This window comes from Phacochoerus africanus, chromosome 14, assembly GCF_016906955.1.
Source record: "Phacochoerus africanus isolate WHEZ1 chromosome 14, ROS_Pafr_v1, whole genome shotgun sequence".
NCBI classification, from domain to species: domain Eukaryota; kingdom Metazoa; phylum Chordata; class Mammalia; order Artiodactyla; family Suidae; genus Phacochoerus; species Phacochoerus africanus.
The window spans coordinates 59744384-59759026 of record NC_062557.1 but is presented as its reverse complement, the minus strand read 5'-3'; the positions used below and the strand labels follow the sequence as shown (position 1 = coordinate 59759026).

General features: G+C 53.8%; 1 protein-coding gene and 1 pseudogene across 1 annotated transcript; both read right to left on the bottom strand.

Moving 5' to 3' along the window:
* Positions 1-8679: 8679 nt before the first annotated feature.
* On the bottom strand, positions 8680-9097 carry LOC125113913 (glutaredoxin-1-like; annotated as a pseudogene).
* A 3198-nt stretch (positions 9098-12295) lies between these two features.
* Positions 12296-13310, bottom strand: LOC125113912 (actin-85C-like). The gene is made up of 2 exons (XM_047756834.1): positions 12804-13310; positions 12296-12441 (listed from the first exon to the last, which is right to left on the bottom strand). The coding sequence occupies exons 1-2, from the start codon at positions 13222-13224 to the stop codon at positions 12296-12298; spliced, it is 567 nt and encodes a 188-aa protein (XP_047612790.1). The 5' UTR covers positions 13225-13310.
* Positions 13311-14643: the final 1333 nt, after the last annotated feature.

The window sequence follows — 14643 nt, the reverse complement described above, 5'->3', positions numbered from 1 at the left end:
GAACGTGGGAAGGTAGCCACGTGGAACGGCTGCCTGGAGAGAGGCCGAGGCCCGACCAGAGGTAACCGCCTCTTAGCCCAGGTACCAGACAGGCGAGCCAAGGGGAGCAGCCTCTGGGACATTCCAGCCTCAGCCACCACCTGACTGTAACTGCGTGGGAGAGCCTATAGGAGAGCCACCGAGCTGAGCCCAGTCAAGCCAGAGACCGATGAGGCGTCGAAATGTGTTTTATGCTGCTGTGTTTTGTGAAGGATTGGAACGTAGCAATAGATAACCTGAACTGCTTTACGACGGGAAGCGTGGGCCCAAGACCGGCAGGTGTCAGCTTCACCTGGGAGCATTAGGAATTCAGATTCTCCAGAAAATGTTAAATTTAATTACTTTTAAAAAGAAAACAAAAAATAAAGAAAAAGAGGGGGTCCCGTCGTGGCGCAGTGGTGAACGAACCCGACGAGGAACCATGAGGTTGCGGGTTCGATCCCTGGCCTCGCTCAGTGGGTTAACGGTCTGGCGTTGCTGTGAGCTGTGGTGTAGGTTGCAGACGCGGCTCGGATCCTGCGTTGCTGTGGCTCTGGCGTAGGCCGGTGGTTACAGCTCCGATTGGACCCCTAGCCTGAGAACCTCCATATGCTGCGGGAGCAGCCCTAGAAAAGGCAAAAAGACAAAAAAAAAAAGGAAAAAGCCCACCAAATGAAAAAGTAAAGAAAAAATAAACAAAAACACTTAAAAATAAAGAAATATTTTTAAAAAAGGAAAAAATAGAAAAATCAAACAAAAAAAGGAAATTCAAATTTTCTTGGCGACAGCCTCAGAGTCAGCATCCGTGCTGCAGCCTGACCTCTGGCGGCGTTTGCGCGTCACTGCCAGCAGCCTCCTGCAGCCGCTCTATGTGTCTGTTTTCATGCTACTTGCACCCGAATACATTCCGGTTGCTACACACAAGGTGGTAGGATTGGGCAGTTATTTTCTTCTTTGAAAAACCGAGAAACCATCTGCATACCGTAAAACTCACTTTTTTTGGCTGCATGCCCAGCGTGCGCAAGTTCCCAGACCAGGCACTGAACCCATGCCACTGCGTCGCCCGGAGCCACGGCAGTGACAGCACTGGAGCTTTAACCCACTGCACCGCAAGGGGACTCCTCGGACTCACCGTTTGAAAGTATAAAATGCAGTGGAGTTTACTATATTTATAAGGTTGTGCAATCCTCACCACTACCAATTTCAGAATTTTTCATCACTCCCCAAAGGAGTCAGCAGTCACCCCCATTCCTCTCCCCACTCCCGCCCCCTGCAAACCCAACCTCTGTCAACCACTGGTCTACATTCTGTATCTATAGCATTCGCCTATTCTGGGCATTTCACATTGATAGAATCATAAAACGTGTTGCTTTTTGCGTCTGTCTTCTTTCAGTTAAAGGAGTGTTTTCAAGACTAATGTTCATTTCAATGGTTTACTAAGACTTTGCTCCTAAGTAGCTCCGTTCTCCCCTCTTTCACTCAGTTATTGTCACAAAGTGCGTCTTTATACACTATGTGCCACCCTCCTAGATTTCAAACTATTGCTTTATGGCGTTGTCTTCAGATAAGAGAAAGGAGTTACAAACCAAAAATGCAACCATCCTGGCTTCTGTGTTACCTACGTGGATACAGGATGCAGAGCCAAGCTGAGGAGTGGGCAAGGACTGGGTCCCAGGGAGGGACGTGCCTGGCAAATGGAGACCAGTTGCACGGGGCTGATTCGGGACTGTCGCCCCCAGCGGTGGAAATGTCTTTCCTGCCTGCGCTGAAGGAGGAAGCTTACGGCAGATCGTCAGGGAGGAAGGGACCCGTGGAGGCGGTGTGAGTCACTCAGCCAGGGAGTCCCATCCTGTGTTAGGACCTCTGTCACCTGAGCCAGTCAGCACCCCAACTGAAGCTTCTCCCCTACTTTTTTTTTTTTTCCAGGGCCACACTCGTGGCACATGGAGGTTCCCAGGCTAGGGGTAGCATCGCAGCTGCAGCTGCTGACCAAAGCCGCAGCCACCAGATCCAAGCTGGGCCAGCAACCTACACCACAGCTCACGGCAACGCTGGATCCTTAACCCACAGAGCGAGGCCAGGGATCAAACCTGTGTCCTTATAGATACTAGTCAGATTCATTTCCGACGAGCCACAACGGGAACTCCGCCTCCCTCTGCTCTTCTCACGCCCATGCCTCTGCACCCGGAGTGCCCTTCCCACAAGCGCATCTGGTGCAACCGAGTTATCCTCCAATATCCACCTCAGTGAAGCCTTTCCTGACCTCCCAGGACAACCAGCAGTCCCAGGACACACTGCTGCTGTGCACACACAGCCTTGTTATGCCTGGCTCTGGGTCTGGGTCCAACCCCAGACTGGGGGCTCCTATAGGAAGGGCTGGGTCCCGTTCAGCTCTTGGCCTTCCGCCCATAGTAGGGGGCTCAGTGTATCCTCCTGCAGTGGGCTCATCACGTGGGTAAACTCAGCTCATTCCCTTCCCTTACTGCACAAGGTCCCAGAAATGCCATAATCCCTATGCACATTCCCCAAGTCAGCTCACCAGTGAGGCCACGTCCATCCTCCTTGCTGTAACACGTAATCTGCAGAACATCCCTTTACAGGCGTTCTTTCCTTTCCTTTCTTTCTTTCTTTATTATTATTATTATTATTTTGTCTTTTTTGCCTTTTCTAGGGCCGCTTCTGCAGCATATGGAGGTTCGCAGGCTAGGGGTCGAATCGGAGCTGTAGCCGCCGGCCTCCGCCAGAGCCACAGCAACGCGGGATCCCAGCCGCGTCTGCAACCTACACCACAGATCCCGGCAACGCCGGATCGTTAATCCACTGAGCAAGGCCAGGGATCGAACCTGAAACCTCATGGTTCCTAGTCGGATTCATTAACCACTGCGCCACGACGGGAACTCCATTCCTTTTTTTTTTTTTTAAAGATTTTTATTTTTTCTGTTATAGTTGATTTACAACGTTCTGTCAATTTCTGCTATACAGCAAAGTGACCCAGTCATGTATATGTATATTTTTTTCTCACATTACCCTCCATCACGTTCCATCACAAGAGACTAGATGTAGTTCCCTGTGCTATGCAGCAAGATTCTTTTTTTAATGGCCGTATCTGCAGCATATGGAAGTTCCCAGTCTGGGGTCAAATCGGAGCTATAGCTGCAGGCCTACACCACAGCCATGGCGACACCAGATCCTTAACCCACTGAGCAAGACCAGGGATGGAACCCACATCCTCATGAACACAGGTCTGGTTCTTAACCCACTGAGCCACAACAGGAACTCACCTATCTTTCTGTTTCTTTCTTGCCATACCAGTGGCATGAGGAAGTTGCTGGGCCAGGAATCAAACCTGTGCCACAGCAGCGACCCAAGCCACAGCAGTGACAATGCCAGATCCTTAACCCACTGAGCCACAAGGGAACTCCTACATGCATTTCTTCTATCCTCTGGGGTGTTGTTTCAGCGCTCAGTAACAGGGACATGAATAGCAGGGGTGTCACAGGCTGGACAGCGCCCCCGAAGACATCAGGCTTTCATCCCTGGAACCAATATTCCTTTACTTGGGAAAAGGGTCTTGGCAGGTCTGATCACATAAAGGACCTTGAGGCAATTCTCCTGGATTACGTGGCTGGGCCTTGGTGCAGTCACGTGTGTCTTTCGAAGCGGGAGGCGGGGGAGGCAATGCGTGCGTGCACGCGCACACACTCACATGTGCACACACACACTCTCACACGTGCACGCGCACACAAGGCTCCGTGAAGATGGAGGCAAAGGTTGGAGTGATAATGCCACAGACCAAGACAGGCTGGCAGCCACCAGAGGCTGGCAGAGGCCAGGGACAAGTTCTTCCTGAAAGCCTCTGGAGGGAGGGAGCCCTCGTTGGCTCCTTGACCAGATTTCAAGCATCTGGCCTCCAGAACTGTGAGATAAGAAGTGCATGCCGCTCTTAGGCCACTCCGTGTGCAGTGATTTGTCACAGCAACCGCAGGAAACACACAGAAATGGCTTGAACAAGATAGAAGCTGCTGTTTCTTACACATCACAGGCCAAGAACAGACCGCCCAGGGCTGCTACGGGGGCTCCACAGACAGCCATGACTCAGGCTGACGTAGCTTTCTGCTCTCGCAGAGTGCTCCGTCCTGGGGGCTGGCAGACCTGTACAAAGCCCAGGCGATTGTGGGGCTAAAGGGCAGAGGCTCCACCAGGGCTGTGGTCTGGAAAGTTCTAGAGCAGGAGTTGCTCAGGCAAGGCCTGGAAAGCTGAGCTCTTCGTTGGAGGGTCATGGCCAAGTGGAGGCTCCTCCCTTTTGATCCATTATGCCCGCCCCCCCCCCATGTTTGCGGTTCAAGCTTCAGAAATCCTCACCTCTGGCTTGGCACACATGCCCGGCTGCTCTGTGTCCCCCCCCCCCCGCCCCCCCGGCCCCGTCACTCCAATTGGGTTGCACATCTGTCTCTCTCTAAGCTGCATGGACCAGGTCTTCTGATTTTTTTAAATCACTCATATTGCTTAGCAAAGTGCCTGGCCACAAAACAAGTGCCCAAAGACTGCTTTGGGGGTGGGGGGAATGAGATTAAAAAACAGAATAAAACGGGCATGAGAGAGCTAGGCGTGATGGAGATGGTTCCTGGTGGTGGTCGCACAACTCCATCGATTTACTAAAAATCCTTGGATCATGCACATAAAAACATGACTTTTAACAGTATGTAAATTATACCCCAATAAAGCTGTTTTTGGGTTGTTGTTCTTTGGTCTTTTTGTATTTTTCTAGGGCTGCGCTCGCGGCACATGGAGGTTCCCAGGCTAGGGGTCGAATCAGAGCTGTAGTCGCCAGCCAGCCTACACCACAGGTCCCAGCAAAGCCAGATCCGAGCCGTCTGCGACCTACACCACAGCTCGCAGCAACGCTGGATCCTCAACCCACTGAGCGAGGCCAGGGATCGAACCCGCAACCTCATGGTTCCTAGTTGGATTCGTTAACCACTGAGCCACGCGGGAACTCCTCTGTTGTTTTTTTAAAAGTCTAAAGTACTTGAGTAGCTACCGCGGAAAAGGCAGGAAGTACGCAAGGCAACCGGGGCTGCGTTGGGAGCATAAAGGGGCTGATGTTTAAAGGGTGCGCCTGACCATACCTGCTGACGCTGAAAAATTAGTAGTACCCGAGGCCCAACGATCCCATTCACAGGTATACACCCAACGCAAGTGCGAATACGCGTGCCCACACCTGCGAAAGGCTCCCGGGACACTACTTATGCACGATGGCCCAAGCCCGAAACCAGCCCGCCGCCAGCAGCAGAAGAGCTGGACGAACGCGCTGGAGCCCTGAGAACGGCTGTGTTCGCGCCAAACACACCCACGAGGGCGCGGAGGACGCTCCCAGGGCGGCCGGAGCCCTGCGGGGGTGCCAAGGTCAATGACAAGCTGAATCACGACAGGGGCGGGAGGAGGGGCCGGGACGGCGCGCGGCGGGCTGGACGCGGCCTCGCCGGCTCGTTCGGTTCCGGAGGAAGCGACGGCGCACGCGCTTTTCCAGATGACCCTTCACCCTGGAGGGAAAAAGCAAAAGCCGCAGAGCCGGCGGCAGCCTGGTTTCCCGCCTCGCCGCCTCCCCCCGGCGGCTGCTCTGCGAACTGCAGCGCTGGAGGGCAGGCGCGCCCGGGAGGCGGGTTCAGTAGCACCCGGAGCAGAAGGAAAGCTCCGCCCATCGGCCAAGTCCGGGCCGCGTGCAGAACTCACTCCGGGGACTCACGGGTTGAAAAAGCAGAACCGGCCGGGGCCCTACCGGCCTCTGAAGTGGGTTGGGCCCAGGTCCCCCGCCCCTGCACTCCCGTCTCACCCCTCACGGCTCCCCCAAACCCCAGCCCCACCGTCACCGGCCTGGGCTCCTTCGCGGGTCTCTGCGTGGCTGACTCAGGTCAGGTGTGGAGCGCGTGACGGAGGCGGGCCAATCAGGGCTGACTGTCCTTGATTGGCTCAAAAGCGAGCATGTGACTAAGCCTGGCCAATCGGAGCGAGACTTGGGACTTTGGCGGGGCATGCGGGGTGGGGCGGGGCGCCAAGGCAGCAACCTCCCTCCTTAAGGAGGCAGCCCCTGGAGGTGGAAGCCGCCACGTGGTAACTGTCTGCAAAGGGGAGCAACAGCCACGTGACGGAGCCGGAGCAGTGCCTGGCCACATGCTTGGGTCTCTGGGTCCACGCCTGCCTGACGTGGAATCTAGGACTACTCGGTTGCGTGGGAAAGTTTCCTTTTCTGGCGGTAAGGCAATTTCCCCCCACCCCACCCGACCCCAGTGCTCTGCCACTGAAAGAAGGAAACAGAAGGAGTGTGATGCCCCGTGATTCCAGAACGATGAGCCCTGGATTGGAGGGAGTGATGGCGATCTCAGGGGTGGGGGTAGTGCTGCAGGAAAGAGGAGAGATTTTTGCTGTGACTTGAGATCAGGGAGCTTTAAACGGGCAAAAGTAAGTCACCAGTAAACCACGCAGGAAATGAAAGCGAGAGGTGAACATCTCCACTTTAGCTTTTATGTCTTTTGATTCCTGTCATAAAAGTTTCCAACCCCATGGTTTGATCAACGCATTACCTAGGTTCAACAAGTGTTAGCCTTTTGTCTTATTTACATTAACGGTTTGTTAAGCTACTCATTTGCAGACATCATGACTAGAGGGAGAGGTTCCGCAGCAGAACTGTGAATCCCCCCTCCAGCCTCAAGAACTGACTTTGTTTTGTGTGTCCGCATTGAGATGGCTCCTGCAGGATCTGTATGTGCTGTTAAACTGACCCACAGCCGCCCCTCGGCTCAGTGTCCTTGGCTGCTGGAGTTATTTTGACATGACCTAAAATGTGTGGACTGTGGCTTTTTTTTTTTTTTTTTGGCTTTTTAGGGCCGGACCCAGGGCATATGGAAGTTCCCAGGCTAAGGGTCAAATAGGAGCTGTGGCCTCCAGCCTACACCACAGCCACAACAACGTGGGATCCAAGCCACGTCTTCGGCCTACACCACAGCTCACGGCAACACCGGACCCCCTACCCACTGAGCGAGGCCAGGGATCAAACCGCATCCTCATGGATTCTTTCCTCTGAGCCACAATGGGAACTCCTGGGCTGTAGCTTCGCTGAAGCATGCAAGTGGCTCCTAACCTCACGAAGCTGGCAGGGAACCCTGGAGCCAGTGGCTCCTCTTTGCTGAAGTTGCAACGACCAGAACGTGCCCTGCGCACAGTCATCAGAGCCGTGGAGAGCTGTGTGGGGTACTCTGTGTCCTCTGCGGCGCTGCTGTGGCTTCCTGTTGCACAGCCTCTAGGTCAGCGAGGCGCTGGCTGAGCGTTGTGTATTGAGAGTTTCACTCTCAGTCTTACCCAAAACCCACCGCTGTGGTCTCTCGTGACTTCTCACCTTTAAACACTTAGGCATGCACCTCTGAAAAACACGGCTATCCCACCCAACTGAAAAGGCATTATCGCATGCCAGAAAACTTTAAATTCTGCAAGAGCTTCTCACATCCAGTCTGTTTGCAAGTTCCCTCAACTTTCCCCAAAATACTCTTTTTCGCTGGTGTTTAAAAGAGCCAGTGGAAGATTGTTGGCCAAGATTCGCTCCTTAACCAAACTTTACTCAGACTCCCCCGAGCCTGGCTGGCTCCGTGCTTTAGCTTGTCCTCCAAGAGCCCAGTTTCAGCAAGAATCCTGCTAAGTCAGTTTGGCCAGAATTTCCCACCCTTGCTATCTGATCACCCTGTGTATCCGCCCAAATTCCTCCTCCTCCACTGCCTCTAAGAGACGCCCGACCGCTCCGGCCTGCCTTCGGCCAAACCTTGTTTAGCCAGAATTCCCCCTGACCCTCATGTTTCCTCTTAATAATTTTCCACGCATCGAGCCCCACCCTTGTTGTGTTCCCATGTTTAGCTTCCTCCTCCTCAGAGTTGAGCCCGGTCTTACGACGAGGCCCCTTTTCCCCTATTGCAGTAGTTCCTGCGTAAAACCTATTTTTACCACTTTAACTACTGGCAGGCTCTGGTTTTCTGTGACGTTGTGAGATTAGAGATTTTTACAGATCAAACCCTAACGCGGTGTAAGGTACCTCCGCTCACATTCCACTGTCCAGAACACTGTCCCTTGGTCACAGGGCGAGGACACTGGGGAATGTAATTTCTCTGCATGCCTGCGAGGACACATGAAGCATCGTTCTTACGATAGGAAGCACTCATCACGGTAATAACTGTCACCGGCTTTGGGGGGGTCACTTCCCTGGGGCCCATTGTCACCCTCCTAATAGTACCCCCATTTCTGAATCCTGAGGGAAGTTGGCACTTCTCTCAGCACAGCTGGGAGAGGGGACAGCAAAGTCAGCCGAGATCGCCCAGGCTGACAGTGGGACGCCAGCACAGGTCCCGATGCAGATGAATGACACGGTGAAAATGGTTTTTATTTTATTTTGGGAGGGGGCACGTTGATCCACTTTTAACACGAGTCAGAAGAAAAATCTGGTCGTCGTCCCCCCCCCCCCCCCAATCGTTTGGGTTAGCATGTTTCAGAATTTGAGGTAATTCCAGGTGCTGCAGCTGGGTGAAGGCAGCCCGGGGTCTATCCACCAGGAAGCGCTGTCATTATCTGCAGTGCCGGCCGGCTCTCGAGGGGGCTCTTAGCTTGGGGTCTGTTCTGTAATTATTTCAGAGCTCCCATTTGCTTCACGTGAGTCAGCAGCTCCCCTGCCTCGTGCATGCTTCCTAGATCTGTCCATCCACCTATGCACTCGACCAATAAAGAACAGAGGTACCGTTCTGGCTCCCGTGAGCTGTTGTGGATAATTTTGAATCTCCTTGGTATCGCTGGTGGCTCTGATATCGACAAATTCCAGAAGCCCTTCTTGGAAGGGCAGCTGGCTGCAGAGCTTCTGGGTCCTTCCGCAGTAGGGGCAGGTGGGCTTGATAAAAACTACAACCTTTGCAGGCTGTACTTTGCTGCTTACAAATGCTTGAGCCGTGCCGACAGGCGGCTGCCGCCCGGGAGGAAACCTCAATTGCAGGTATGGCTCGGGTGTAAAACCGAAAATGATTTTTAAAAAGAACTCATAAAGATTCATGCGTAAAATATCTGTTCAGTCTAGAGCAGGGTATGTGCATCTCATACAAACAGGCTCCCCCAGTGGAGAGTTTGGTGACCCCGCCCCACCCCCACCCCAGCCGAGTCACCCACCATCCCCACTGGCTGGAGGGGCAGGCATGTGAATCAGCAATGACCTAGAGGCTGAAGAGGTTAAAAGTGGGTGCAGGAGAAGGGACCCGGGACGCTCCGCCACGTCCAGGCTCTGCGACCTCCCGGCACATCTCCAAGCTGGGTGGCGTGAGACCTAGCAGACCAGACAGCCGCTGGGGTGGGGTCTGCCTCCCAGTTGCTCTCTCAGAGGAAGCAGCGGGGATTTCATTAGTATTCACAAGGGTTTCTGGGGAACCCTCCCCGCTGCTCCCCAACAGCAGTCTTGGTCATGTGGCTTCCTCCGGCCCATGGAGGTGTTGAAGAAACGGCTCTTCATCTGACCCTTGTTAGAGGTAAGGTGGGCTTTATTCAAGAGGCATCTTCAGGACAGGCTGGGGTCTGCAGTGGGGAGAGGGATCGGGCTCAACCCTGAACACAGCATGGAGAAGCCAGGGCGTTTCCACCCTAGGAGCAGGGCGGGGTCCGTGGAGGGTAAATTAGAGGGAAACATCAGAATTCCAACTGTGGCTCAGCGGAACCGAATCTGACTAGTATCCACAAGGACGCAGGTTCGATCCCTGGCTTCTCTCACTGGGTTAGGGCTCCGCCGATGCTGTGAGCCATGGTGTAGGTCGCAGAGGTGGCTGGGATCCCGTCTTGCTGTGGCTCTGGTGTTGGTGGATGGCTACGGCTCTGATTGGACTGGTAGCCTGGGAACCTCCACAGGCTGCGGGGGTGGCCCTAAAAAGAGGAATAGGTCAATACATACATAAATAAATAATAAAGGGAAACATTAGGCGTAAGGGAGGATTCCGGCCAACGATTTGTGCTGGAGGCAGGCCAGGGCGATTGAAGGGTACCTGGGGGATGGCGGAGGCCGAGCGATTTCATTGGGCTGGAGGGTGATCAGATACGGAGAAAGGGGGATTCTGGATAAACTGCCTCAGCAGCTTTCTTGCTAAAATCGTCGATGCAGAGTTGAACACGAAGTCCAAGAGTCAAAGGCGTGTTGAAAGAGCACTGGGAGGAGGAGTTCCTTGGTGGCCTAGTGGGTTAACCATCCAGTGTTATCACTCCAGCAGCTCGGGTCACTGCTGTGTCACAGGTTCGATCCGTGCCCCAGGAACCTGAGCCTGCCTGGGGCACGCCCCACCCCTCCAAAAAAAAAAAAAAAAAAGGAAAAGAGCTCGGAGGAACTTGAGCAGAGTTTGGTCCAAGAGAGAATCTTTGTCAGATGTGAACGGAACAACGAAACTGACACATCTTTTCTCAGCAGAAGTTTTACTGTTTTTTTTGTTTTTTTTTGTTTTTTTTGGCTCACACCCTTGGCATATGGAAGTTCCCAGGCTAGGGGCTGCATCAGAGCTGCAGCTGCCAGTCTACTTCAGAGCCACAGCAACGCTGGATCCAAGCCGCATCTGGGACCTACACTGCAACTCAAGGCAATGCTGAATCCTTAACGCACTGAGCGAGGCCAGGGATGGAACCCACATCCTCATGGATACTAGTTAGGTTCTTAACCCACTGAGCCATAAGGGGACCTCCAAAGCTTTACCGCTTGAAACATAACTAGCAAGCGCTCTCTCTCTTCCCTCTGCTGTGTCAGGGCCGGTGTCCCACGCAGGGGCTGCCCCGGGGCTGGGGCATCGAGGGTAGGTGATGTGGGTGATGAGGCTTTGTGCTCCCAGTTGTCCAATGTTGGACAGAGTGTGTGAAAGGACTTTGTTGGGAGAAGCCGGGCTCTTTTGTTACTGCAGCAGAACCCAGGCGCTCCTGACCTGGTGGTGCCTCAGACAGGCAGGCCTTCTGTCGGCAGCTCTGACAAGCTTCCTGAGGCTGAGAGAAAACCTGTTTCCCTTTAGCCTCTGCCTTGGCCCCAGCTCCAGCCTCAGCCGTGAGCGGGGCCAGCTGCCCCCTGGCACGGGACAGCCCTGCAGTGATTTATGGGTGAACTAGCCTCTGCGGAGTCCACGCCCTCTTCTTCCAGGAAGCGCTCCCACTTTGTCTGGCAAGTGCTTTTGGCACCACGTCCAGGGCTTATGACTGTTGCAAGGGTCTTCATTTATATTTGAGATCGAAAAAAGTTCTATGACAACCCCCAATTTTTTTTTAACATGCAAATCTCATATTAATAGCTGCTTAATTAAATGCCTACAAAATGTAACATTTTAGTCAATTTCTTCATTTTTTTAACTCTCATGTGGACAACACTTTCAGGACAGCGGAAAACATGGGGCTTAGATTTTCTCACTTTGCAAGAAATCCCCCCGGAGAATGAACAATGGTTGCTTCGAAACCACCGCCCGTCAGAACTGAGTGAACCACCTGCGCCAAATGACTTCAGAAGCAAAACCATAAACATCTTTTCTAATTTTATTTTACAGCAAACAGTTATATGTTCTGAGACATGTGGGTGCCTTTTCATATATTCAACAGGGGACATGGAGGGACCGTCCGAGGGGGAAAGACTTGAAAGATGGTGTTTTGTATGTTTGCTTGGTTTTCCTCGTTTTGGTTCTCTCAGTTCTGCAGACAATTTCCTCCTGCAAGGCTGGGTCCTAATGTTCTCCCACCAGTATTTCTTGTCGTCTCGCAAAGAATCGAGAATTGCACACAGCACCATTCCATAAAGTAAAAGGATGAATCCACTGACAGGCGTAAATGCAAACCGATTTCCAGCTCAAGGCAAGTCGCAACCCATGACGATGCGGCAGGAAACCTCCAGGAAAGAAAGGAAGTTGGGTTGCAGGGCTGCCGCCTCCTCAACCCCACCAGGCGGACAAGACGGGAGTGACAACTGATTCAGGATTCTTCCTGGCCTCGAGAGAAATCCTAGAATAGGAACTTGCACAGATCGAGAGATCCAGATTCTCATGCCGCCAAAAGGATTCTCGTCCCTAAGCATGTTCTCACCTCAGCCACAAGGTGACGGAGCCACATGTGAGTAGATCAAAGATGTGCACGGGGCGTTAAACACGCACCAAGGGAAGAGCTAACTTGAACACAAGGTCAAGATCAGCGACAAGTTCTTCAACCCCCGACACAGGCTTCGAGGACAAATTTCCTTTCAAAGGCTTACCCAGCCTCAGGAGGCTGGCATGAGGTGTGCAGTCTGCAAGGACGAGTTCATATTCTGGACTAGCTGGTGCAGCAAATGCGGCCCATCCTGGCTCCGTCCGTTTAGAAGCATTTGCGGGGGCTGGTGCGTGGCGCGACGGGTCAGACTCCCGCCTGCCAATCCACATCCGCAGAGGGTGGACAGCAGAGCCGGGATGCAGCCTGACCCAGCGGGAACCGAGTTCGAACTGGGAGGATCTTGATGGCCTTCCTGGGGGCCTCGGCCCTCGCTCCCCTGCATCCTGTTCCTGGCGCGCGGGTACGTGGTGGTCCCACCAGACAGCCCCGTGCAGGTGGACAGGTCCCTCCAGAGGTGGACACTACCGAGCAGCAGACGGCCTGGTGGATGCCACAGGGACCCGCTCCCGGTGGATAGTGAGCGCCTGACTGTCCGGCAGCTCGTAGCTCTGCACAGGGAGCGGGAGGACACGGCGGTGGCCGTCTCCTACTCCAAGGCCAGGGCCACAGAGCAGCACTGCTCCTTGGTGTCAGGCATGAATCCTGCTCGGCCGCGGTGGTGAAGCTGCTGCCATGCTGGGTGAGGTCCCCAATAGCCAGGTCCTGATGCAGGAGGGGTGGGCAGGGCGTGACCCGCATAGCTGGGCAGCAGGTGGGTGACCTACCCCCAGAGACCATGTCAACACCAGAGGTGTGGCCAGGGGCATCACACAGGGACAGCGAGGCCTGGGTGGCCACTTGTATGGCCAGAGGGTTGAAGGTCTGGAAGAGGATCTGGGTCATCCTCTTACGGCTGCCTTGGGGTTGGGCTGGAGACGCAGCCAGCATCACCCGGTGGTCCTCCACCCACGTGCTATTCCCTGCGGGTCCTCCGGCCACACGCTGCTCCTGGTAGGTGTGGTACCAGGCCTTGCCCGCGTGGTCCCAGTTGTGGGGCATGCTGTGCTCCAGGGGGTATCTGAGGGTCTCCTTCTCACCTGTGTACTTTCCTTCTGCCCCACGCCCACCTGACGCCCCGGGGTCAGGGTCCCCCAACCATGGAACAGCAGGCGGGAATCATCCACAGCAAAGCCAGCCCTGCGCCTGCTGGAGTCAGTGTTGCTGAGCAGTATGGCAGCTCTTCTTCCTCTGTGAGGTGGGCGGTGTTGGGGGAACAGTTGGGGAGGTCCTTCAAGGGATGTGTTTCCGGTCACTGCCCCCCTGTGATGGGGATGGCACAGCAGCATCAGTACCTGTGCTACCTGTTAGAAATACAGATTCCTAGGAGTTCCCATTGTGGTGCAGTGGAAATGAATCTGACTAGGAACCATGAGCTTGCGGGTTCGATCCCTGGCCTTGCTCATTGGGTTAAGGATCCGGTGTTGCCGTGAGCTGTGGTGTAGCTCGCAGACATGGCTTGAATCCTGTGTGGCTGTGGCTGTGGTGTAGGCTGGCAGCTGCAGCTCCAATTCGATCCCTAGCCTGGGAACCTCTGTATGCTGCAAGTGCAGCCCTAGGAAAAAAAAATAATAATAATACAGATTCTCAGGTTCTACCACAGCCTTACTGAGTCAGAAACTCTGCGCTTGGGCCCAGCACTTTGTGTTTTTACAATCCCTCCAGTTGATTAGGACAGCTGCTCAAGTTTAAGAACCACTGCCAATACTCTCTGGGGGCAGCAATGAATTCAGCAAGGCATTTCATTTCCCAGCATTTCCTGTGCTGTTTGGTGTGGCCATGGGGCTAAACATGGACAAGATGTAAGTGTTGAGACTTCCAGGAAGTCTCCTTAAAAGAAAGAGGTCGTTCCTTGGACTTGTCCTCCAGCCACATGTCTGGAATGCAGTTGTAATGGCTGGAGCTCCAGCAGTCATTTTGGACCATGAGGGTGAAGACTGAGGCTTAGGAATGGTGGAGTGGTAAGCTAATAACAGTCCCTGAGTCCCTGGGACCCTGTGAAGTTGCCATATAAGAGAAATAAACTTCTCTTTTACATAAACCACTGTTATTTAGCTTTCCATTGTATGCAGATGTGTTCTAACTGATGCACCATGCTGATTGCCTTCTTAGGTTCAAAGGCTGAATCAACAGGTGCTCCTGAAGTTCCCCCAAGGCTCCGCAGGTTAAGGATCTGGTGTCACTGCTGTGGCCTAAGTTTTATCCGTGGCCGGGGAACTTCCAAATGGTGCAGGCAAGGCTGTGGCCAAAACCAAACCAAAACCAAAACCAAACAAAACAGGAACCCCTGTTCTGGCTTTTCTGTGATCTGAAGTCTGGCCTGTGCCTGCCTCCTCACCCTCCTCCTGGGTCCATACTTGTTCCCTCACTCTCTTCCCAGCCCAGGGCTAGGAGTGGGGTGGCAGGGTCTTATGGGGGGTA